The sequence below is a fragment of the Rhinoderma darwinii genome, chromosome 3 (assembly GCF_050947455.1).
Source record: "Rhinoderma darwinii isolate aRhiDar2 chromosome 3, aRhiDar2.hap1, whole genome shotgun sequence".
Taxonomy (NCBI): domain Eukaryota; kingdom Metazoa; phylum Chordata; class Amphibia; order Anura; family Rhinodermatidae; genus Rhinoderma; species Rhinoderma darwinii.
This window is the reverse complement of record NC_134689.1, coordinates 134,183,632-134,211,177: the sequence shown is the minus strand read 5'-3', so window position 1 is coordinate 134,211,177 and position 27,546 is coordinate 134,183,632. Positions and strand designations below refer to the sequence as shown.

The following is a 27,546-nucleotide window of genomic DNA, read 5'->3' as shown; positions in this document are numbered from 1 at the left end:
AAGTGCAAGTGTAAAGCCAGCATTATTTCATGTATCAGGATACGAATTCCAAACACTACGTGGGGAATTTATTACTAGTTCTGGCATAGAAAAGTCGTAACCGGCATGAAAGTCGCAGCTTGCACTTCATAAAAAAAGTGGTCATAGCTTAGCGGCAGAGGGGAAGGCCAGCCACAGCCCAACAAATTTACTGGCATAAATGATAGCGCAAATCTCCGCTAGCTCTTGGCTGGCGTAGATTTCCTTCTCTGGTGCGCAGACAGCCAGAAACGTGCCTTTTATTAAATTAGGCGTATTTTACCCCAGCGCTCTTCATAGTAAGACTGTTGTATGAAACGCCAGTCTTAATAAATCCCCCCTTAATTTATGGACGAATGTAAATATAACAACAATTGCAGTATAACATTTATTTATGTCACTAATACAGACAGACTACATTACAAGTATATAAATACATGTCCAAGAGAGATTATGAATTATAAAGATCATCACTTTACAATACCACGTAAATACTGATTTAAAATAATAGCACATAAACTAAAATGTCACCATTGATGAGAGTTAATAATGAAAATGCTGTAATATGGAGGTCACAGATTCTGCGCCTGCTTTATAAATTGGTTATTAAATTGCAGAGTATGGAAACATTAATTTACAGTGAAATAAAGTACTTTTCATTTAGGAAAATGTCACTGAATATTCTGCAACAGCGTTCAGGGACTCTGAATTGATAAGCAGTGTGATACATTTCAGGCTCAGTCCTGCACACTGACAGATATATTATCCACCAGCTCTATTCATATTTGTATGCCCAAAAAGAACAACACTGGTATACCGATTTTACAAAGCAGATACAAATATTAAACACAGGTATCATGTTTTCTATAAACATAACCTTGGAAAAGAAGAAACAATTTAATAATATTGCAATTGGTATGTACACTTTTGCAACCAGTTTATATTGCTCCAATACATCTAAAATACAAAATAAGAAACTTTTCAAATAGTCTTGAAAAAAAAATCCTACTGTTTTTGTATGCAGCTTATATGAAGTCCTAGGTGTCTCCATGGTTACAGACTACAAATAAATCTGTAGTCATGTGTTACCCTCCTCCCTTTGCCACTTTTTTTTTGCTACCTTACACACAGAAAAGAGGGGGCAGTTGGAAGTAATACATGACTGCAGGAGCAAACTGCTTGCATAGATCTGTATAGGAGCTGTATATGCAAAGTGAATATACAACATTTTTAATCATCTGCATAATATCTTCATTTTTGTTATTGTCTATGTATTGGAGCAATGAAAAAAACTTTCAAAAGTACACATAGCCTTGAAGCCTTATTTTTGGTGAGCATAGAGAAAAAATTGTGGACTTATGAACACTAAAAAAAAAACCAACATCATGTTACTGCTATTGATTTCTTTGGATACCAGAAATCACAATTCCTTTTCCTGGTTAGAGATATGTGTAAGCAGTGGGCATGCATATATAGTGGTCCAAACAAAAGCTCCTATGTATTTTTCTTTTTTCCTCTAATAGTCCAGCTGACAGAGGCAAGCCACACCTCTGTTAACCCAGTGATTTGGGGGTTTGTCCGTTGCCAAATTGATAGTGAGAACATAGTTTGTAGAATGTCCTGTTGTGGAAAGCTCTCCATGACGAGCACTTGTCTTGTAAACTGCGGAAATAATAATGTCAGGAATCCAACATGAGCAAAACAGTAAAGTAGTTATTTAATATTTATAAGCAAGTGGATTAGGATCATTGCTTCATATTATTGAAATGTGTAGTACACATAGGTTGAAGCAACCTTAGTAATTTTAGTGTTTTTGCTCATGTACTGTATAATTCTAGGGGTATTCTAGGATTATAGCATGGACAAATGAACCACCATACACCACCCCTATGAACATCCTTCTTGGTTGGCCATCTAATGGCTTCATGGTGCATGCTCATTTGGTATGTGTTGACTTCATGGCACTATTATGTGAACACTGTATAGAATTGTTATGTTATACTATATAGCCTTTTGCTACGTTCAATGCAATGACTATTATGTAAGTACTGTATGTCAGTACTGTGTGGGCACTGCATGATACTATCATTTGGCACTGTATGGTGGTACTTATGTTTGAATTGAATTATGGCATTATTGCTCTGCATTATTCGTATTACTAAAAATGGTAGGTGGCCCCTTGCTCCGGCCCAGTGTATCTGCCTATATTACAATTGAGAAAGTACTATGCAAAGTTACTGTAAAGTACTATGTTTACATAGTTACATAGTTACATAGTTAGTACGGCTGAAAAAAGACACATGTCCATGTTTAGTAGGACTCCACATTAGACGCTTTGGCCATCTGTGTTATTTTGTACTTTACCTGGGCATTGATAAAAGGAATCCATTTGATCTACTTTTTCTTCAGGAATAAGCCATATCTTTAATAAGTCTGTGAAGGAAAGGCCTTAGCACGCTGATTTTAAAGTTGTGTATTCATTATATTGCGCTGATTAAATGCATAACTGGATTTGGGAAACGGGAGGCAGTATATGAATGACATATTTGCATTCTGCTTAAAAAAAAAAAAGAAGAATACAGGATTGCAAATGTTTTGCATAGTATGTGCAAGAACATCACAACTGCAGGATTGAACTCATCAGAAAGAAATTCAGTCCAAGGTATATAATACCCCAGTGGCATTTTTAACTCTGACCAGTTGATCATGACATCATTACACTTTATACAGTCCCGGCCATCCAAAAGATTTCATCGTTTCCTGAAAGGGGATCTACAAGAACAGGAGATCAGAGTAGAAGAAGTGTTGATTCACATTTGGTTATTTGGTTATACTCACTGAAATATGACTAAGGCCTCATTTATACGAGCGTGTGCGTTTTGCGCACGCAAAAAAATGCAGCGTTTTGCGTGCGCAAAAGGCACTTGACAGCTCCGTGTGTCATCAGTGTATGATGCGCGGCTGCGTGATTTTCGCGCAGCCGCCATCATAGAGATGAGGCTAGTCGACGTCAGTCACTGTCCAGGGTGCTGAAAGAGTTAACTGATCGGCAGTAACTCTTTCAGCACCCTCGACAGTGAATTCCGATCAGCATATCGAGTAACCTGTTTAAAAAAAAAAGAGGTTCGTACTTACCGAGAACTTCCCGGCCGTTGCCTTGGTGACGCGTCCTTGGTGACGCGTCCTTGGTGACGCGCCTCTCTTGACATCTGGCCCCACCTCCCTGGATGACGCAGCAGTCCATGTGACCGCTGCAGCCTGTGCTTGGCTTGTGATTGGCTGCAGCTGTCACTTGGACTGAATTGTCATCCCGGGAGGTCAGACTGGAGGAAGAAGCCGGGAGTTATCGGTAAGTCAGAACTTTTTTTTTTTTTACACGTTCACGTATATTGGGATCGGAAGTCACTGTCCAGGTTGCTGAACCAGTTTAACTCTTTCAGCACCCTGGACAGTGACTGTCTCCTGCCGGGTTCGGTCAAAACGAGTTCGGCCGAACCCGGTGAAGTTCGGTTCGCTCATCTCTAAGACACTCCGTTCGGATGTTTGTAAACAGAAAAGCACGTGGTGCTTTTCTGTTTACATTCAGTTTGACAGCTCTTGCGTGAATCACGCAGTTCGCACGGAAGTGCTTCCGTGCGGCATGCGTGGTTTTCACGCACCCATTGACTTCAATGGGTGCGTGATGCGCGAAAAACGCACGATTATAGAACATGTCGTGAGTTTTACGCAACGCACTCGCGCTGCGCAAAATTCACGCATTGTCTGCACTGCCCCATAGAGTAATATAAGTGCGTACGGCACTCGCGAAAAGCACGCGCGTCGCACGCGCGTATATTACGCTCGTGTAAATGAGGCCTAAATGTTTTTGTCGTTTTGAATACAGATTGTCTTTATGAAGACAACTGGAAAGATGAATCACCGATGCCCTAAGTGTAAGTGGTTAATCTGGAATTAAAGCCTGATGAGGCTTATTGCAAATACTGTGCATTATGAACAGTAGTAGATGTTCCAAAGTGGATATTAAACTCATACGCCACTATTACAGCTAATATTTTCTAAATACAGTAGTATAACGTGCTTGACTTGATGAGTCTTTCTTTTCTGTCCAGAAAGGTTCACATAAATTTTTTAGAGGGTCTTTCAGGGAGCTAAGGTAGTCAGATGCCTTCTGCTTCCAATGAACACATCTATTTGACAGATATTTGTAGCTCACATGGTTGTCCATATTATGGCGGGAACACCCAGAAACCATTGCGATACTATTGAACCGAACAATGATCATCATAGAACCCAATGGTGATCTAAGTTCAGTTCAGTAGAATTGTGGAAGGTCTGAGTGTTAAAGCCGCAATACCCACTGTTTAATAGCAGTACATTATGCCCCTCTGGATGAGGTATAACAATAGAGTTTTAAAAGGTTAAAGGGGTTGTTCAGTTTTTGAAAATGAATGTTTCCTTTTTTGTAAAATTAAAAGTTATAAAATTTTCCAATATACTTTCAAGATATCTGCTTGCTGTTATTCAGTAGGAACATTCATTGTTTACTTCCAGTGGATGTAATTCTGTCCATGGTCATGTGATGGACACACAGGTGCACGGCTCGTTACAATATGTGTATCAGAGCTGTGTCTTCTAACGATCCTAGCACCTGTGTGATCATCACATGACCATGGACAGAATTTTAGCCACTGGAAGTAAACAATGAATGTTCCTACTTAATAACAACAAGCAGAGATCTTGAAAATATGTTGGAAAATTGTATAACTTTTAATTATACAAAAAAAAAAACATTGATTTTCTAAAACTGAACAACCCATTTAATCTTTTAAAACTCTAATTTTACAGAAAGTATATTGGTAAATTGTATGACTTTTAACCCCTTCGGGACTGAGCCATTTTTTGATTTTTAATTTTCGTTGTTCACTCCCTGCATTCCAAGAGCCATAACTTTTTTATTTTCCCGTCAATAGAGTGGTGTGAGGGTTTAATTTTTGCGGGAGGAGTTGTAGTTTCTTTTGGTACCATTTATAGCTCCATATAATGGACAGGGAAACTGAAAAAAGAATTATTTGCGGGCTGAAGATGGAATAACTGCGATTCCTCAATCATTTTTTATGTTTTGTTTTTACGTCTTTTACCGTCCAGTAAAACGACAACTTATCTTTACTCTGTGGCTCAATATGATTACGATGATACCAAATTTATATATTTTTTTTTAATTTATTTTTTTATTTTTTTATCTACTAAAAACGTTTTCAGCTTTTTTTTTTTTACACACTTTTATTAGCCCCCTTAGGGGACTTGAACCAGTGATCATTAGATCGCTAGTACAATACACTTTTGTCATTGTCATATTGTCCTTTTTACAGGCATCTGTTAAGCCGTGCCACAGGCAGGGCTTAACAGAGGCAGAGTGAAGGCAGCCCTCGGGGCCTTCATTAGGCCTCTGGGCTGCCATGACAACTGTCGTCACCCCCAATCTCGTGATTGACTGCAGCAGTTGAGGGGTTAAACAGTCAGGAACAGCGCGATCGCTGCTCCTGGCTGTTAGTCCCGGGTGTCTGCTGTAGAATACAGCCGACACCCGCAGCATATGGAGTGCGCTCAGCGTGTGAGCGCGCTCCAAACATCATCCCCCACACCTGGACGTAATAGCACGTATGGGTGCGCGAATGCAAAAAATAACATTAACTTGCAGAAACCAGACAACCACTTTAATATCATATTGTATATTTAGTAAATTTAGAACGTGAAAACCTTCCATAACAAATCATGAGACACATGACGATTTTTTCCATTTTGTACATTGCATATTCCAAGGTGTCATTCCATTTTAGCAACAAGAAATTACTTAAAAAATGTACTTATTTCTTAGCTTGCATTTTATAGTAACTTATTAGAAAGGATACAACAGGCATGCTGTCATACAAAACTTTGGGTAAAGATTCACCAATCACATGTTTGTCACGGTCCCATCTTGCTCCTTCCAGGTACAGACCATTAATATATATGCCTTCAGACTTTAAAGGAAGAAGACAAACAAGAATGATTGATCAGTATAGTGACCGATCAGTATAGTGACCGACCGTATGATCTTGTTTCTCCTACAATTGCAATCTCCCCATCTAGTATACACTAATTCATGCATTAGTAATGAAAGGTTTGGAGAACAATAAGAGTAAATCTTTACCGGAGTTGTATCAATATCATCCACATGATTATGATCAGTTATCTGAATATGAAGTCCCAGTAAATCTATGGGGGTCTTATACTTTCTGGCATAGTTTTGCAGCGCTCCTGTTAGAAAAGACTGAGTAAAGAAAAACCCGGAGATCCAGAAAACTTTTGGTGTTCCCTTTTCAATCCATTCCTAAAGCAAAATAAATAACAGATGAGTAAAAATGTTACATTTATTAATAGTATGCCTTTAAAATCGTACTTTGTTTTAGAACCATAGAATTACAATGGTATGTGAATGAATTTGTATCCGATTACAAAGTAACCAATATAAGCCATGAATACGGGTTCGATGTCCTTTGAACAGTGTTATAAAGATGTGTTGTGATATGGACTTTAGTTATGTGGAGTAATTGGTAGAAAACAGAAGAATATTTCTACTTGCCATTTGGCTTCCTACTTGCCATTTATTCAATAAGTGAAATAAGTAAAGTGAAATAAGGCACAGCGAGTCGAATATTGCTGAGCTTTGAAGGCAAGAGCTAAATGCAAACTATAGAAATGGAATATCTAGTTTTGCAAAGTATTTCACAAACTCACAACCATCTGTATACATATGTTTTCCTTACCTAAAATACTGTCCATATTAAGGGTTAAGCACACATATTTATTATGCCTATAAACATGTTACTGAAGAGTCTCTGTCACCAGATTATAAGTGCCCTGTCTCCTACATAATGTGATCGGTGCTGTAATGTAGGTGACAGCAGTGGTTTTTATTTTGAAAAAACTATAATTTTTGAGAAAGTTATGAGCAATTTTAGCTTTATGCTAATGACTTTCTTAATGTCCAACTGGGCGTTTTTTAACTTTTGACCAAGTGGGCGTTGTAAAGAGAAGTGTATGACGCTGACCAATCAGTGACCAATCATCATCATACACTTCTCTCCATTCATACTCCGCACAGCGTGGTCCAGCGAGATCATGCTGTGCTGTGACATACACCCACATTAACTTTACTGAAGTGTCTTGACAGTGAATAGACATCACGTCCAGCAAGGACGCGATGTCTATTCACAATCCCGAGACTTCAATAAGGATATTTTTTAGGTAAGGGCATGAACAATACTGAATGGAATAACAGTGATTTATTTATAAACTGTGGCAGGAAATCCCAGTGATGTAAAAAAATTCTTCTCTGAAAATGTAAAAAATCGTCTCTGTCATAAAATGTAAGTAAGCAATTCCAGAGGAAAACAAAGTAACCTAATAATATGAAAAAGCGCGGCTCTTTGCATGGTTATTGGTTGTACATTAAAGGGGTACTACTATCACATAATGTTATGGCATATCGCTAGGAAAACATTAAAATCGATAAGTTTTGACCTTTGGGGCCTCCATCACATCTGAGAACAAAAAGACATAACCCTTTTGGCTTTTTCACTGTACAGCAGCGTTCCTGACCACAGCATGGGGCTGGACTGTGCGTGATGCAGTTCCCTGCACAGTTGGAAAAAAAGAGTTTTTTTGTTACTGAGGATCTGTGTGGGTTCAACTTAGCGATATGCAATTACTTGTAACAGTGGGAAAAACCCCTTTTACTTTTATTTCCTCAGTTATTGGGGACTTTTTTTTCAAGATTTTTTTTGATGTTTTACGTAATATTTTCAAGAAGAGATACATGCTTTCTACAGACAGGCAGTAAAAGCAAGAAATAGCTAACTGCTTTTTAGGAGCATCTGGCTCACAACAGCTCCAGTCCTAATACATAGATGTAGAACAGTTTGAAGAAGGATTTGGATGACTCACACCACTGTAAACTTGTAATTTACTACTGTTCTCAGAAGATTGTAGATCTCTGTCACTCACCATCGCTTGGCAGACTTCTATAGAAAGGTTTGATGTGTAAACACTATATTAAGTTATTGCCCACACAGTTCCGATATCCCAAACCAAATAACGTCTCACTACAGTAAAGCTAACGGCAAACATTAGCCATCCCAGGAATAGCATGCGGCATAAATCTGCCAAAATGAGGGTGTGTTAAGCTGTTGCTACAAAGATTCTTAATTCCCATGGAAGGTTTTATACACCAGAGGTCGTGAATCTGCTTCAATTTTCATAAAAAGAAGATTTTCTATTACAGTGTTCTATTACAAAGTATTCTATTTATGCAAATGTAAGTACTACTGCAGAAGAAATGTTTCTGGATAAGTTTATTTTTTCTCTGCAGGGTAGAAGTGGATGAAAATGGAGATTAGATTCTTTGCTTTAATGTTAAGATCTCACCTTGAAAAAGTTCAGTCTTTGCAAAAGATCCGTTATATATCCTCCTAAGGGCTTCAGTGATGGGTATGATCTGGCTGACCACACGGAAGGAACCTAAAAGTACAATATGCATTACTGAGAATAACTACATGATGGTATGTGAACACTTGTTTTGTGCTGGTTACAAACATGGTGGGTTCCTTAGAGGTTGTATGGGATTAGAAAAACATGACTGCTGTCTTTAAGAAACAGTGCCACTATTATATAAAGGCCATGTCGGATATTGCAGTTCAGCCCCAGTCACATCAATGGGGCACAGCTGTAATACCACACATAGCCTATTAACAAGTGTGGCAACGTTTCTGGAAGAAAGCAGCAGAGTTTTTCTAATCTTATACAACTCCTTTAAAGGTTCTTTCCCATAAAATATCATTGGGGATCTTCCATTCCTGTTCAAGTCCTTACTGGCATTTTCAATGTAAAGATAGCTTGACATGTGGTTTCTCCATTAAAACTAATGGATGTTACAGAAACCGAAGAGCCCTCTCACATGTAGTTTCTTTAAACATTTACAATGGATAGCCAGGTCTGCCCTATCCATAAGAAGCTAGCACCCTTCTCCGGCTGCAGGAGGGGAAGCTTTTTTTAAGTATATATTTAGGCCTTATTCAAGAATGTGTCCGTTTTGCTTCCGCAAAAACACAACAGTATTTCATTAATTTCCATTCCGTGTGCTTTGCGTGTGGCATCAGTGTTCTTGCTTTTTTCCCCCTCATCATTTCTTTAGCAACTGGTGCGTGAAAAACACGGACAGCACACAGATGTCGTCCATGTGCTGTCCGTGTTTTTCACATACCCGTTGACTTCAATGAGAGACGTGGTCCGCAAAAATGGATCAAAATAGGACATGCAGTGTTTCACACAACGGACACACAATGCGTGAAAAACCACGGACGTGTGAATAGCCCCATTGAATTGCACAGGTCCGTGTGCTGGCAATTTTTTTAACGGACAGCACATGGATGTATTATACCCTCGTCAGAATAAGACCTTAAGGCCCTTTTACACGGGCCAATAAGCGGCCAGTGCAGCGAGCGCTGATCAACGAGACATCGTTGATTGGCGCTCGTTTGCTCTTGTCACGACGAGTGCTCGTTACGCCGATCGCTCGTCCCCATACAGGGGCATAGCTAAAGGCTCATGGGCCCCGATGTAAAAGTTCTTATTGCCCCCCCCGCAAACTTCTCATGGCCGACGGTCCACAGCTTTTAGCTGCATCGCTGGGTCTCCTAAGTGGCCCAACAATGCAGCACTAGCAGCCAGGGGCGTCACTAAGGGCTTAAAATGTCAGGGGAAATAGCCCCAATATATATGTGTCCGCCCAAAAAAAAATGTGTGTATAGGAGACAGCATAGCATATCTATAGCACTACGACCCTATAAACTATGGATAGGATTAGATACATTGGCTCTGCAGACAGTATCACACATGATAGGATTAGATACAGTGGCAGAGCAGACAGTATCACACATGATAGGATTAGATGCAATGGCCCAGCAGACAGTATCACACATGATAGGATTAGATACAGTGGCTCAGCAGACAGTATCACACATGATAGGATTAGAGATAGGGCCCAGCAGACAGTATCACACATGATAGGATTAGATACAGTGGCTCAGCAGACAGTATCACACATGATAGGATTAGAGATAGGGCCGAGCAGACAGTATCACACATGATAGGATTAGATACAGTGGCTCAGCAGACAGTATCACACATGATAGGATTAGAGACAGTGGCTCAGCAGACAGTATCACACATGATAGGATTAGATACAGTGGCTCAGCAGACAGTATCACACAAGATAGGATTAGATACAGTGGCTCAGAAGGCAGTATCATACATGATAGGATTAGATACAGTGGCTCAGCAGACAGTATCACACATGATCGGATTAGATACAGGACTCAGCTCGCTGACATTGCGGCTCCAGCACTGGACCCAGGAAAGGTAAGAATAATAATTTTGCTTCTTTATGTGTTACGGATTATTTTTGTGTGATTGTGTTTTTTTACAGGTTCGGTTGTTGGACTTCGGATACGAGGACTTCAATGACGGCGTTTTTTTATTCTCAATAAAATGGTTAATGGGGGTTGTGTTTTTTTATTTCAATAAAATATTTTTTCTATGTGCTTGTATCTTTTTAAACTTTATTATCACCGCATTAGTAATGGCCGCTGGCTGATTGACAACCTCCATTACTAAGGCGGGGCTTAATGTTAGCAGGTGCAGAGGCTAACACAAACCCCCATTATTACCCTGGTATCCACCGCCACCAGGGGTGCTGGGAAGAGCCGGGTACGAACCAGTACCCGACCATCTGTAGTGACGGTCAGGCACCGGGGTGGCCGCAGGCTGGTAGTATTAGGCTGGGGAAGGCCAAAAACAGTGGCACCTACCACCCTGGTAATGCTGCCTGCTGCTGCTGTGTTGTATCTGGCTGGTTATGAAAATTGGGGAGGGATCCGACATTGTTCTTTCCAATTATTTTTTATTTGATTTTTTTTAAATGACGTGGGGTCCCCCCCATTTTTCATAACCAGCCAGATACAATAAAGCAGCAGCAGCCTAGCACCACCAGGGTGGGAAGGGCCACTGTTTTTGGCCTTTCCTCTCATGATAATACCAGCCTGCGGCACCCCAGTGGCCGACCATTACTACAGATGGTCAAGTATTGGATGGTACCCGGCTCTTCCCAGCACCCCTGGTGGCGGTGGGTACCAGGGTAATAAAGGGGGTAAGTGTTAGCCTCTGCACCGGCTAACACTAAGCCCCGCCTTAGCAATGGATGCTGTCAATCAGCCAGCGGCCATTACTAAGGCGGTAGTAATATAGTTTTAAAAAAAACATAGGACATAGAAAAAATATTTTATTGAAATAAAAAAAACAACACACAACCCTCATTAACCATTTTATTGATAATAAAAAAAAAGCTGTCATCGAAGTAGTCCTGGAATCCGACGTAGTCCAACGACCGAACCTGTAAGAAAACACACAAAAAAAAACCGATTAGTAACACGTTAGGCTTAGATACAGGGCCCATGTGTGATACTGTCTGTGGGACCCTGTATCTAAGCCTACTACAAGGTAGGCTTAGATACAGGGTCCAGCAGACAGTAATCTTATACAGTATAAGATTACTGTGTGCTGGGGCCCTGTATCTAAGCCTACAGTGTGGTAGGCTTATATACAGTGCCCATCAGACAGGATCACACATGGGCCATGTATCTAAGCCTACCATGTGATTGGCTTAGATACAGGGCCCAGCAGACAGGATCACACAATCTGTGATCCTGTCGCATGGGCCCTCTAAGCCTGCTACATTGTAGGCTTAAAGGGGTTGTCCAGTCCCTAAACATTGATGGCCTATCCTCAGGATAGGCCATCAATAGCTGATGTGTCGGGGTCCGTCTCCCGGGACCCGCCAATCAGCTGTTTTGAAGGGGCCGCAGCACTCGTACGAGAACTGCTTCCCCTTCATTTCACTACTCGCTCACACTGTGAATCGCCGACACCGATTCACAGTGTGACCGGAATGAAGAGGAAGCAGCTCTCGTACGAGTGCTGCGGCCCCTTCAAAACAGCTGATTGGCGGGTCCCAGGAGTCGGACCCCGCCAGTCAAGGCTACTAATCTTACCTTCCTCTTCAGCCGCGGCGGAAGTTCTGTCCTCTCGATGTTGTGCGCGGCGCATAGCGTTGTGACGTCATGCGCTGCGCACAGCGCTTGACGTCAGGACCTCCGCTGGGATCCGGAACCAGGAAGGTAAGTACAGTCTGTTACTATAGTAACAGGGGCCCGCGGCCCGAGTTACTATAGTAACTTTGTATTGATGTTGTGCGGGGGGCTGTGGGCCACCTGGCTTCGGGGCCCGGTCGCCGCAATTGCGACCGCTGCGACCCCTATAGCTACGCCAGTGTCCCCATACATTATTATCATGTCGGCAGCGTGTCTCTCTGTTTACACAGGGAGATGTGCTGCCGACAACGATAATATCTCACTTTTTTAAAACGATACTTCCAGCAGATGATCGAGCGTTTGCTCGTTTATCTGCTGATCGTTCCCCTGTTTGCACAGGGCAATTATCGGGAACGAGTGTTATATGGATGCTCGTCTGCCCCATAATTGTCCAGTGTAAAACCCCCTTTAGTGTGTACACTTTTTATTTCCAATTTTTGGCAGCAGGTGGACTCCATTTCACTTCTTAGCTCAGGCAGCAAAAAGTCTAGAAACACCCCTGTAGTACCATTGTTCTATTAAAAATAGGACTGGAACAAGCTTGTTCTAGGAATTAGTGAAGCTCCCAGCAGTTAAACCCCCACTAATCTGACTTTATTATGTCTCAAACTCACATATCATAATAGTCTTTTGTGGTTTTGTATTATTTTATTCCTTGTTTCCCAGTGATAGGCCTAGTCTGTATTGTGGTCTCTTTTGACAGTGTGTCTGCTGCTGAACAATGTGCAAGGAAGTAATTTGGAATCTAAATTTCCATTCAACCCTGCAGGTTATTATAGGAGAGCTCATATAGCTAATAGGAACATTTCCTGTACTAATGTTATGTTAAATATTTTCTGTTTTTACACTTTTTTGCTCATTTATATCCAATAATTATTATTATTGCATATACATTTAGTATACAGTATATAATTAATTACAATATATAACTAACTATAAATACTATATTGATATAAAATAATAATAATTTTATTCAAACAAAATTACAATAAATTACCCTTTTTGTTGCTCGATCTGTACATTTCCCCTAGAGCAGAATGATAAACACATGGCTATATTTCCCAGTAGCTTCTCTTTAGCACACATATATTATTTTTTTTTTCCATTCAATACTAAGCTAGTTCCATTTCTTTTAGGTTAATAGCTCCCACTGTATATTTTTCATATATGTATAGTGAAGATAAGAAACGGCAGGCCCTTTGATACAGAAAGAGGTAACAATATGTGTTTAAAACATAATTACCAAGTAGATATGACTGGAGTCGGGGGAATATGAAATGAGGAAGCTGAAGTGTGAAAAAGATTCCTTGCAATGTGGAGACAGAAAGATGAGTAATGAGAATCTTAATACAAAATGACAGCACTTGCATATTAATCCCTATGGGTGCGCCATATTTTAAGACACACTTAGTATAGCGCACAAATGACTTACTTTACCAACAATCATGCTATTGAACAAATCATCGAGTTCATCGGACATCACGGACAGACCAGAAATGGCTTTGTCTAAATCCTGCAGGCTCATCCGAATGGTAGAGGTCAAGCTGTTAAATCTCAATAACTCATGAACCAGCACAGTGTTCATAGATTCTGTGTACTGAGTCGGATACAGTCTCTGGAAGAAGGAAACAAAACATTTAGTCATTTAGAAAGGTTTAAAGGTGCCCCAATGTCTACTATACCAAGTACATATAGAACAACTATAGCTATAATCAATATCCTATCTGTAGTTTGGTACAAGATATACTTAATGGTGTGCTTTGTACTGGAAATAAATAGTATCCTAAACCTCTGACCCCAGTCTACCAAATTAATTTTACCTTGTGTTATTTCTTTGCTTTGTTTGGAAAAAAAAAACCTCTCCATTGTTTCCCCTGCAGATTAATACCTATGGGATTAATCTACTAGTAGTACTACTATATAGGCCCATGTAATCCTTGTATTTTGTGGGCCAATATATCATTTATATTTATAATATGGAATGGAAGAGACACATTTTTTTTGCATTATATAATCTACACAGAAGGTATCAGATAGCAATACTGTTATCATTACATCATTATGGATTGTTGGATATGGAATTTTTAATCAATACTTTTTATTTATGTAAAAAAATATCTTTGACATTTTAAAAAACTTGGGTGTAGCTTTGGCAGGTGCAGACATAGCAGTCCCACCTAATCCTGGGTCCTAAGGCGGGTCTAACAGACGAATAAGAAGACACCAGTATTAGAGATGGCACATGATAGGTATGGGGCTCTGTTACAGATTTAACTCCTTAATGACATGGCCAATTTTCGTTTTTTCAAATTAGTTTTTTCCTTCCCACCTTCCAAACGCCATAACTTTTTTATGTTTTTGTTGACATAACCATATGATTGCTTGTTTTTTGCACCATTTATTTACCCTATAATGTGCTGGGAAATGGTAAAAAAACAGTGATTGAGCCATTTTTTTGGGGGGGTGGGGTTTGTTTTTCTGGTGTCTATTAGGCGGTAAAAACGACATGTTCACCTTATTCTATAGGTTGATATGATTACCAAAGTTATATATTTTTTTGTTTTACCACTTATATAAAAAAAATTATATTCGTTAACTAAAAATTGTTTTGTGTCGCCACATCCTGAGAGCCATACCTTTTTTATTTATCTATCGATTAAGCGATGTGAGAGCTTATATTTTGCGGGATGAAATTTGTTTTTTATTGGTGTCTTTTTGAGGTACATGCGACTTTTTGATCACTTTTTATTCAATTTTGGGGAGCCAAGGTGAACAAAATACAGCAATTTGGATGTTTTCCTTTCTTTTTTTTTACGCCGTTCACTGAGCGGATTAAATAAGATTATATTCTAATAGTTCAGACTATAATGGGCGCAGCGATACCAGTTATGTTAACTTTTTTTTTTTTTTAACATTACTTTAGGGAAAAAATGGGAAAAGGTTTTTTTCTAACTTTTAATATGAATTTTTTTGAAACGTTAAAAAAAACTTTAACTGTTTTTCATTCCTTTTTAGTAGTCACCCTAGGGGACTTGAACCAGTGATCGCTTACATGATATACTGGATCATGGATTGCTTACATGATATACTGTAATACTAAAGAAGGGCTTCACAGAAGTACAATGATGGCAGATCTGAGGGACTTCATTAGACACCCAGACTGCCATGATTACCATCGGCACCCTGTGATAGCATCGAGGGGGTAATGGTACATTGAAGGGGGCCACCCCCCCTCATTCTAACGCTTTATATTCTGCGGTTGCAATTGACCACGACAACTAAGGGGTCAAACAGGCGAAAGTGATCTTTGATTCCGCCCATTTCAGTGAGGTGTCAACTGTATTACCTGTGAGCCAGCTCCATACTACCACCTAACGGCTGCCACATACATGTAGGGGTTAAATTGGGGCTCAGGAGCATTATGTTATTCTACAAAAGTGGTCACAGGTATGCTATTTCTCAGTAGGAAGGATGAGAAATCTGTATTTGAAATCACGATGCTTTATGAGGCTGATAAACATGCAAGACAGAGAGGAAAATTGAAAGAGTTAAACAAAATGTGTTGCAGATGTTCACACTACAATAATCATGCAACGTGTACCTCTGTTACTCAGGAGCTCATATTTGCCACTGTGCTTGCACACATGCGTGCAGTGTCAAATAGAACAGTACATTTACAATGGTGCTGTCACATGACTGATTTTTATCCATTGAAAGTAAACATTGAAGTTTCCTATTGAAACATGAAGAATTGATACAGAAAGTATATTAAAGAATTGTACAAGTTTTCAGTACAGAGTCTGCACCCTGCTCTGAACTGACGAGGGTCAAAAAGTTGAAACAGTTGACTACAGATTGGTTTCTCTTCTAGTTGGAGGAGATCCTTGCTTGGTTAAAATCCCTAGTCATTTTTCAAGGCTCTTCTGTGGATCAGACATTGACTTACAGGAAAGCTACCTCCAGTAGGTGGCACTAGAGAGATTTTTTTCCTTGAGGAGAACTAACTTGCATATTTTCTTTCCAAAGGAGCATTGCCTATAAGACTCCATGCCAGCTGTGTCTGTTTAATGAGAACCAGCACACCCTGAGCACATTGTACAATGAATATGCTGAAACTGTAATACCACTTTATGTTTCGCTATGGCCCCTTCAAGTAGTATAACATGACAATGTTGCGATTGGGCCAAAAAAGTTTTGCGTTCATGATTAAGAGTTGCTAAAACCAGACCTTACATCCTTGATTTTATCTGTGTAGTTAAAGAGGTTGTTCCAAGATTAAAGGCCTGTTCACATCACCGTTGCCTTTCCATTGAGGGGTTCCCTCTGAGGTTTCCGTTAGGTCAACCCCTCAACGGAAAGGCAAACGGAAATCTAAGCTTTATTTTCCCTCACCATTGATATCAATGGTGACGGAAACCTAGCAAATGGTTTCAGTCTGTCACCGTTGTCACAGGGTTCCATTGTTCTTGATGGAACCAATAGCGCAGTCAACTAGATTAGCTAGGTTTCCATCACCAATGAGTTCAATGGTGAGGGAAACGGAAGCTGAGGTTTCCGTTTGCCTTTCCGCTGAGGGGTTATCCCGACAGAAACCTCAGACGGAACCCCTCAGCGGAACACAGACAGTGATGTGAACACAGCCTTTAAGTTTTCCCTAACCACAGGATAGGTGATAATATGCTGATCGGTGGAGGTCCGAGCGCTGGGAATGAATGGAGCGGCAGGTCGCGCATGTGTCCTGCCGCTCCATTCACTGTCTATGGGTCTGGCAGAGATAGCCTAGTGCAGCACTCGGCTATCTACAGCAGTGTCATAGAAAATGAATGGAGCAGCAGAGCGCATACACAACCTGCTGCTCCATTCATTTGGACGAACGGGACCCCAGTTCTCATGAATGGTGTTGGTCCCAGCGATCTGACCCCTACCGATAAGCATATTATGACCTATCCTGTGTTTGGGAGATAATATTTAATCTTGGGACAAAACCTTTAAAGGCTACGATAGTGGTACATAATATTCCCATGAAAATGAGGGAGATTTGGTATAATGTATTGTTCATATCCATATTCATTGGATCATAAAATAAAACTTATATTAGATTTGCCCTCTGGTCTACAGTTTCTGATATGTGGGTTAGATGAAAGTAATTTTGCAAATATTTAGCTTTACTTACCTTATACTGATCCTAAGCTGCTGATTGTATTATAGCAAAAAGTTGCATTCAGGATTTTGGTGGTTGCTACTGAAACCACGTGACCAGTTTGTTGACAGACTCATTTGCAAAGTAATTTAACATTATATGTAGTGAAAAATTATGTTCAAAGGAGTGCCTACAGATTGTAGCTAAATATTCATATGAATTACCAGTTATAATAAATAGATCTGTTTGTAAGCCTTTATCATTAAAACTATTAATAATTATATAGACGTCTACCACATTCTGCAATTATATAAGCATTGTTATGATTTCTATAGTACATTTATTTTTGGTATCGTTTTAAATGTCATAGATAAACTGTAATATGTACAAATTAATTATATGAATGGCAGAAATCTAGAATCTAGAAAAAGGACACAGGAAATACAGTTTTTTTACAATAATATTTCAAACAAATAGGCCAAGAAACATATAAACTTGTACCTTGACTTCTTCTACATTAAAATCCTCTGGTATTTTTGACAGAATGTCAACTGTAAGTTCCTGGACAATTTCAGATCTTGATTTTCCACTTCCACTTGTCTAGACAGTAGACAGATGACATTACAAAGTTACATAAAGATAGCACTTTGTAACATACTCAAACAATGTGGATATGAAGTAAAATAGTTCACAAAAGTAATAAAAGTTTTCAAGAATTTGACAGTTTCTTCAAGTGAAGCCGTCAATAAGATGAGAGTGCATTAAATTTAGCATGTTTCTTGTTATAAAGCCATATACCTCAAATTCTAATTACATCATTTATTGAAATCACAGGATAACACAACCATCTCGCAACTTCAATGTTTCACTATGAGGGACAAAAATTATGTGACATTGCAAGAATTCCACAATTAATGTGCGACAAAACCAACAGAAGAAAATCGTGGCAAGTTCCATCGTACTCTGTATGTACTGAGGTATTCTATCCTAAAATCATTGTCCTTATAGTTGCAGATTTTCATTGCAAATTTCATCAGAAATTTGGAGCAGAAATTTTCAGAAATTAGAGGTTGGAAAATTGATTTGGCGAGTTCTAGATTCACAGCAAGTTAGCTTGAATCACCTCCTACTGTTTTGTGTCTATACCTCCTATGCAGTCCTGTGTTGCTCCACAGTTACAGACTACAAAGAAACCTTTGTGTAGTCTGATCTTGCAGTCATGTGTTGATCTTTTCCATCTGACTCTTACTACTTGATTAATTACAGGTAGTAAAGGAGGAATTGAAGGAGACTAAGGCTTTGTTCACATCTGCGTCAGGGCTCCGTTCCGACGTTCTGTCGGAGCTTTCCATCGGAACAGAGCCCTGACTGACACAAACTGAAACCAAAGGTTTGTGTTTCTATCACCATTGATTTCAGTGGTGACGGATCCGGTGCAAATGGTTTCAGTTTATCTCCGTTGTGCAAGGGTTCCGTAATTTTAACAGGATGAATAGCGCAGTCAACTATGGTATTCATCCCGTCAAAACCACGGATCCCTTGCACAACGGAGACAAACTGAATCCATTGGCACCGGATCAGTCACCATTGAAATCAATGGTGATGGAAACAGTTTCAGTTTGTGTCAGTCAGGGCTCCGTTCCGACGGAAAGCTCAGATGGAACATCGGAACGGAGCCATGAGGCAGATGTGAACATAGCCTAACACATACCTGTAGGATCAGACTACACAATGGTTTGTGTATAGTCTATAACCATGAGGTCTCCTTTGGTGGGTCCAAGTTAACCCAGTGGGATTTTGAACCTTTTAATGGTGTCTTTAGAATGTTATAGAATTATAAAACACTACTTTACTATTGCCATCAATTATTATTCTTGCTACCATTACCTAAATGCCAACAGAAGTAACAACTCTCTTAGGTGGAATTTGTATTATGTTATTAAAAAAAGGAACAGTTATGTATTTATTACCTGTTTTGGTAAAGTTTCAAGGATTCCATCAAATAATTCCACAGTCTCCTTCTGTTCCCTGGTGATATTTCCATTCACATGAAGCCCAAATACCTACAAAAAGTAACATACTACTGAGAAATGTATTCAATCATGGAAGATTAACAGCCAGCATCCTTGTATTAATATTCCATTAAAAAACAAAACAAAAAAATAGCTGAAACTCTTACTTAATATTTATGCGCTACATTACAATCTGGGAATATGATGCATTCAAGCACTAAATTTAAAACATGTCCTAGACTTGGCTGTCCTGTGGGCAAACCCTGCGTACGCTACAAAATGGTACCCACAGCAGTTGACATCCCCCATTGAAGGAAAGTCATTGAAGGAATGCAGTTAAAGTGAATTTCCACCTTTTAACCCTATGCTATTTTTAAGATCCAACATGATTTGCTCAATAATTTCAGAACCTACATTTTTGGTGGATGTAGCTTTGTTTTTCTACTACTGAGCTTTACCCTATATAGCCGTACAGTGAAATGATACAATTCTGGCTGCCCGAAGCCACCACTGGAGGGACCTTAGGATCTTGCTTAATTGATTACTTCATACTTTTTATTTTTCAGTTCACTATACACATACTATATAACAAGCTTCTAACCTCCCCCTGGTGATGGCTACAGGCAGAAATAATTTTATCTTTTGACTCTATAACTATACAGGAGATTTGGATCTCTGTAATGGAAAAACAGAGCTTCAACTGCAATAAAGATTTATCATGAAATTCATAGGCACAGGTATTTGGACACATTTGAATAAACATATGTATTTGGTTGAATTCAGAGGGTGAAGTGTGACCACATTTATCCCTCAGGACATTCTTTCTAATTATTACTAACAATTGTTACTAACATTCAGGTGGTCTCCCATTGATGATCTTAGTCTCCTTTCTGCTCCTCTATTCTCAATTCTGTTTATCGTGCTATTCTGATTCCACTACAGCTCATTACTAGGGGACTGACATGTTCTTATGTTTCAAGACAAGATGATTTTTTTTTTTTTTACTATATACCTGACACTGACTGGATTGTGATTTCATATCGCAGTTCTAGAGGAAACCGAATATGCTACACAGACATTTTAGTATGTTTGCATCAAATGTTGTGTGTTTGTCCATTGAATTACTTATTTTGTTGAATGGATCATTAAAATGGACTATAAATATGGGTGAATTGTTCTTTAACATATGGATATCTGTCGGAGTGCAGTTCTAAGGCTCCTTGGAAAAACCAAATAAAAATAACACTGTATTTGTCTATTTACTGCATATAAAAAGGTTAGAAATCATATAAATCATAAAGTTATAAATCCATTTTTTAAATGAACAATGAAAACTCTCGTCTATTTGGTCTTAATATGGCTTCAGGACCCAGACATCTGCGGTTCTATTAAACCGAACTTACATCACCACAAAAACTTATAGTCGTCTTAGTTCAATTTAGTAGAACCGCGCAAGGTTTGGATCTTTTGGCTATATTACAGACCCTAAAATGCATTTGCATTACGTGTACGTGTCGGAAAGTGGCCTATCAGTAGCCACATAGACAAGCTGTGTGAAACAGGCCTTAGAGATAAAAGAATATATCTATTTAGTTTTAGTATCAAATGTTTAATTATACTACTACTATACTAATAATAATACTAATAAAAATAATTTGTCATCATTAAATGGGCTTTGAATCACGAATAGGTTTATATATGATGTATTTAACATAATTCATTTGATAACCACCTTGGAAAGTATGATTCAATATTAATTAGTCATCGTAAGCTGATAACTTCTCAGAATTGTTTTTGTTAATAAGCAGCAATGTTACTTGACATCTATTAAGCTTTATTGTTAGACCACATACCTCTGGATCAGCGTTGAGGGGGAGGCTTTTTATGTATTCCATATAGCTGTCATGGGTACCATTCTTTGGAGCAAAGTATTTTCCACTGGGAGAAAATGTATAATGATCTTCAGTAATTACAGCTTCACAAAGAAATATGTCTAGTAAGCTTAATAGAAGACGCCTGTCGTGCTCATCTGTTACTCTTCCTCCATAGTTGCATTCTCCAGTTAGATAAATGACGGCATCTAGAGGGGTTTCTTTATAATCATTGAGGAACTTCTACAAGATGAAGGATACATATTCATCTTAATTATCCAATATAAAACATACCGCAATATGACAAGTATTGTCCTAATTAAAGGTATTAATAATTGTTTATTAAGATTAGTACACCTTTACCATGGGCATCATCTCAGAATTCTGGTTGTCGTGGTATACTCTCAAAGGCTATAGAGATATCTATTAGACATCATACTAAAATATAAAGCAGAAAATATTCAAATGGTTGATTTTCATGGACTAGAATTTAAATAGTGATGCAACACCTTGTAGTCACCTTAAAGTGAATTGATACCTTTGAGCTTTCAGGTGGGGGGAGCTCCAGTGGTGATTGCAGGTAGCCAGACTTTTAGCATTTAAAGGGGATTTGCAACCCCTAGAACTAACCTAACAGGTTCTAATCAGGAGCCAATCGCTCACGAGATTACGCTTCCTCTGCTGTAACTACCACAGAAAGAGTAACGAAGTGCAGAGATTGTGAATAGACATCCCATGGAATGTCTATTCACTGTCTAAACACTTCAGTATCGATAATGTGTTAGTATAAGACAGCACATAGTGATCTAAAAGGATCCCTATGTGTTGTCTAAATTAATGGAGAGGAGTGCATGACGCTGATTGGTCAGCGTCATACACTCCCCTGTACAACGCCCACTTGGTCTAAAGTAAAAACACGCTCACTTGGGCTTTAAGCAACTCATTAGCATAAATCTAAAATCGCCAATAAAGTGGTGAAAACAGATCGTTTTTTTAAATAAAGAGTACTGCTGTCACCTACATTTTAGCGCTGATCTCCTCATGTAGGAGATAGGGCACTTATAATGTGGTAACAGAGCCTCTTTAAGTTTTGTCTTAAGCAAGTGAAATTCATGCTCGATCGTGTTGAGATCTGATGAATGACTTGGCCATTGCATAATATTCCACTTCTTTGCCTTAAAAAACTCTGGGTTGCTTTCGCAGTATGTTTTGGGTCATTGTCCATCTGTACTGTGAAGTGACGTCCAATCAACCTTTCTGCATTTGGTTGAATCTGAGCAGAAATTATATCCCTGAACACCTCAGAATTCATCCAGCTGCTTCGGTCTTCAGTTACATCATCAATAAACACTAGTGACCCAGTGCCTTTGGCAGCCATGCATGCCCATACCATCACACTGCCTCCACCATGTTTTACAGAGGATGTGGTGTGCTTTGGATCATGAGCCGTTCCAAGCCTTCTCCATACTTTCTTACTCCCATCATTCTGGTACAGGTTGATCTTAGTTTCATGCTGTTCCAGAACTGGGCTGTCTTCTTTAGATGTTGTTTGGCAAAGTCTAATCTGGCTTTTCTATTTTTGAGGCTGATTAATGGTTTGCACCTTGTGGTGAACCCTCTGTATTTGCTCTCATGAAGTATTCTCTTTTTGGTAGACTTAGATACTGATACACCTACTTCCAGGAGAGTGTTCTTCACTTGGGTAGATGTTGTGAAGGGGTTTTTCTTCACCATGGAAAGGATTCTGCAAACATCCACCACTGTTGTCTTCCGTGCGCGTCCAGGCCTTTTGGAGTTCACGAGATCACCAGTGCGCACTTTTTTTTTTTTTTTTCAAGAATGTACCAAACTGTTGATTTGGACATTCTTAACATTAGTGCTATCTCTCTGATGGATTTTTTAATTTTTTTCAGCCTAATGATGGTCTGTTTCACTTGCATTGAGAGCTCCTTTGACCTCATGTTGTGGGTTCACAGTAACAGCTTCTAAATGCACATGCCACACCTGGAATCAACTCCAGACCTTTTACCTGCTTAATAAATGATGGATTAACAAGGGAATAGATCATGCAGCCCATTAAATAGCTTTTGAGATAATTGTCCAATTACCTGTGGTCCCTTGAAAAAGGGGCAGCTACATATTAAAGAGCTGTAATTCCTAAACCCTTCCTCAAATTAGGATGTGAATACCCCCAAATTAAAGCTGTGAGTCTGCACTTTAAGCCCATATTGATAATATTACTGTATATTCAATATGTTTTGGTAAACAGCTAAAATGCCAAAACTTGTGTCACTGTCCAAATAATTCTGGACCTAACTGTAAGTTAAAATCATGGAGCTCTGTGGGGCTGTGCTCTGAGAATGGATTTTAATTCGAATAGGCAAGTAAAAAGTTTATATAAGATTTTATTGGAACAAAGTTTTTCCAGCAGTCTCCTGCATCATATCGTGCTATCCTCTAACGTCATCACTCAAGAGAAAAGGGAAAGGGTTGGGGCGGGTTTGCAGCGGAGAAGCTAGACACTTCACATCTCATAAATATTCACTCCCCATGCTGATAATTAAGCCTTGGGCGCACTTAACCTGTCACCAGTTCACTGGTTGTCATTCCTTGGCACAATTTTGGAAGGTACTAACCACTGCATATCAGAAATACCCCACTTGTCCTGCTGTTTTGTAGATGCTCTGACCCAGTGGTCTAGTCATCAGAATTTGTCCCTTGTCAAAGTCGCTCCGATCCTTACCCTTGCCCATTCTTCCAACACATCAGCTTCAAGAAATGTCTAATATATCACACCTCTTGACCGGTGCCATTGTAACCAGATAATCAATGTTATTTACTTCACCTGTCAGAAGTTTTAATGTAATGGATGATCAGTGTATATAAATAAATATATGTTTCATTTTGCTGGAATGTGCTGTTCAAACTTTTTGTGTTGTTTATGTCATTCATATATGTGGGGTTAGTGACTCCCTCCATTTTTTGATCTTGCACTCCTCCCATTCTGCCCTGGGTGATTTTAATTAGTTTAATTCTGGTTCCTACCATCCCCAGATATTTGTAGAGTTAGTCCAAGTTCTGGGTGTATGTGCAGAGTAGGTTCCCACCTCATAGGGGTCGCCTTGTCGCTTCAGGTGGGCTCACACAATTCAATCAAAATGTGCGCTAAGAACCTCCCTATTGTAAGTAGATTTAGCAGTAATGCATATTTATTTATATTTAGTGGCTTAAATGGCATTAGTGTTGGCAGTGTGCTGTCGTCATTTTATTGTGTGCTATATAGATAGAGATATTTATAAATATATCTATCTATGTATATAAAGACTTACATATATATAGACCCCAATCCAAAAGAAGAGGCAGCACTCCGATGTATGTAGAAAAGTACAAAATGTATTCACCCAACATACAGGCAAAGTTTCACCTTCCCATTGAAGGCATTTTCATTTACATATAGATACATATTTATACATTATCTATCTACAGTGAAAACTCTCCAAAAGACCACCACTTTGAAGCGGATTGGTATTCTGCCCTATCTGAGGACAATTCACAAACACACTGATGTCAGTATGCTGTCACTTATTAGTTAATGTTTAGTAGTTAGTGAGCATTTCAACTTTGTACCTGAGGTGCGGCCATTGCTGCAAGTATCAGTGCAGGTTTATATTCATATACTCACGTTCCCACCCTCCAACCGCAGATTGACACGTTTTTACTTATCCACAGTAATTGGGAGAAAAGTTTCAATCAGCAGCAGGAGGGAAGGGCTCGGAGGGGAGGCGGGTGAGCTTGAACATATGAATATTCTAGGATTCATACTTTACAAGTTCTAAATACTCAATAACTATTTTACATTAACTAATAAGTAACAGCACTCTGAAATCATCATGTCTGTCACTTCTTTATGCTGCCCTCACAGGGCAGCATAAATATCTGACCTATCCGCTTTAAGGCCCCTTTCACACTGTGTTTTATCCTTATGTTAACGAGTACGCCGGAAAGCTTCCAATGTACACGTTAAACATGTCCATAGGGCTCCAATAACCAGACAGAGGCCAAAAAGAAACTCGGGCTAGTATACGTTAATATACCTCTTTTTTTAAGGCTGAAATATCATAGGAGGCTATGCTTTTCCCGCCGGATGCTTAAAAAAACTAACATTTGAAGCCGCGTATTATACGTTTTTTAAACATGGAGGTCTAAGGATGACAGATTCCACTGTATGGCATACATCACAGGCCTCCATTAAACGTATCTGTTCTTATATGGACAGTTATCGCTGGACCTTACCGACACAGCAGAGGGTACCCTGCCGACCCGCACGCCGGCCCTATCCCCTGTAACTGTAAGACATTTACAGCCAGAGTCCCCGGCTGCTTTCAAAGCAGTCAGAATTTCGGCAAGACTGTGCTTATCTATCAGTATTCCCTAATCAGAAACAGGATGGGGTAGTGGGTTTACCAGATTACCACCTATATCACAAAGCCGCATTGGCTACCTGCATTTATACCACGGTGCAGGGTCTGAGGTGTCCTTGGAGGTCTCTTCCTCTTACTTTGCTCTTGTGGCTTCCCCCGTCCTCTCGCCCCAACTCCAAACACAGGTCCTTTCTCATAAATACATTAATGAGATATAGTGATAGATTGTTTTTAGAAGCTACATCTTATGTCTAGACCAAGAGACTCAAGCACGCGGCCCGCGGGCCGCATGCTGCCCCTGGGGCTGTCATCTGTGGCCCGCAGGACACAGAGCTGCTAGTATAGGCTCTGCTCCTGGACTCTGGAATTCCCTGACATCGCTGTCCACATATGAACAGCGATGTCTGTGGCTTCCCCAGAGCCGGAGTCCCGTGCAGAGCGCTAGTATAGTCCCTGCTCCGGGACTCCATGGAATTCACTGACATCGCTGTCCATATATGGACAGTGTGTCAGGGTCTTCCCCAGAGTGGAGTCCCGGGCAGAGCGCTAGTATAGGCTCTGTTCCGGGACTCTGTGGAATTCCCTGACATCGCTGTCCATATATGGACAGTGTGTCAGGGTCTTCCCCAGAGCGGAGTTCCGGGCAGAGCGCTAGTATCGGCTCTGCTCCGGGACTCTGTGGAATTCACTGACATCGGTGTCCATGTTTGGACACAAGATGCCTGGGGCTTCCCCAGAGCGGAGTCCCGGGCAGAGCGCTAGTACAGGCTCTGCTCCAGGACTCAGTAGAATCTTCTGACATCGCTGTCCATATATGGACAGCGATCTCTGGGGCTTCCCCAGAGCTGGAGTCCCGGGCAGAGCGCTAGTATAGTCTCTGTTCTGGGACTCTGGGGAAGCCTCTGACATCGCTGTCCATACATCGACAGTGATGTCAGTGGCTTCCCCAGAGCAGGAGTCCCAGTGATGTCAGGAGCACGGCTGGAGTCCCAGGAAGAGCCTGCTAGCGCTCTGCCTGGGACTCCAGCTCTGGGGTTGCCCCTGACATCCATGTCCATATATGGACAGTGATGGCAGGAACAGAGCTGGAATCCCAGGCAGAGTGCTAGAAGCGGCTCTGCTCCGGGACTCCAGCACTGGGCAAGCCCCTGACATCACTGTCCATATATGGACACTGATGTTAATGGCTTCACCAGAGTTCCAGCGCAGAGCCTATATTAGTGCACTGCTCGGGGACTCTGGCTCCGGGGTTGCCTCTGATATCACATTCCGGTCCAGGAGGATCCCCTGACATCACTGTGTATGGACAGTGATGTCAGGGGCTCCAACAGTAGAGGAATCCCCGGCCAACGCTCTGGCTGGGGATTCCACTCCTAGAGGGAGCCCCAATGGAGCTATCTACTTGGGGTGTGTGGCATTATCTGCAGAGGGCACTGTGGCAGCATCTGCAGAGGGCACTGTGGCAGCATCTGCGGAGGGCACTGTGGCAGCATCTGCAGAGGGCACTGTGGCAGCATCTGCGGAGGGCACTGTGGCAGCATCTGCGGAGGGCACTGTGGCAGCATCTGCGGAGGGCACTGTGGCAGCATCTGCGGAGGGCACTGTGGCAGCATCTGCGGAGGGCACTGTGGCAGCATCTACGGAGGGCACTGTGGCAGCATCTACGGAGGGCACTGTGGCAGCATCTACGGAGGGCACTGTGGCAGCATCTACGGAGGGCACTGTGGCAGCATCTGCAGAGGACACTGTGGCATTATCTGCAGAGGGCACTGTGGCAGCATCTACAGAGGGCGCTGTGGCAGCATCTACAGAGGGCACTGTGGCATTATCTACAGAGGG

The 27,546-nt window shown here is 40.5% G+C and overlaps 1 protein-coding gene across 1 annotated transcript in view; it reads right to left on the bottom strand.

Moving 5' to 3' along the window:
- Nucleotides 1–508: 508 nt before the first annotated feature.
- Nucleotides 509–27,546, bottom strand: part of LOC142750387 (dynein axonemal heavy chain 3-like) — a 1,255,980-nt gene continuing 1,228,942 nt past the window's right edge. Inside the window, exons 72-80 of the mRNA XM_075859390.1 lie at nt 21,269–21,529; nt 19,374–19,466; nt 17,905–18,003; nt 13,696–13,878; nt 8,485–8,577; nt 6,209–6,388; nt 5,928–6,038; nt 2,383–2,440; nt 509–1,680 (exon numbers count right to left, since the gene is read on the bottom strand). Coding sequence (XP_075715505.1) covers nt 1,535–1,680; nt 2,383–2,440; nt 5,928–6,038; nt 6,209–6,388; nt 8,485–8,577; nt 13,696–13,878; nt 17,905–18,003; nt 19,374–19,466; nt 21,269–21,529 — 1,224 coding nt within the window. The 3' untranslated portion in view covers nt 509–1,534. The remainder of the gene's footprint in view (nt 1,681–2,382; nt 2,441–5,927; nt 6,039–6,208; nt 6,389–8,484; nt 8,578–13,695; nt 13,879–17,904; nt 18,004–19,373; nt 19,467–21,268; nt 21,530–27,546) is intronic.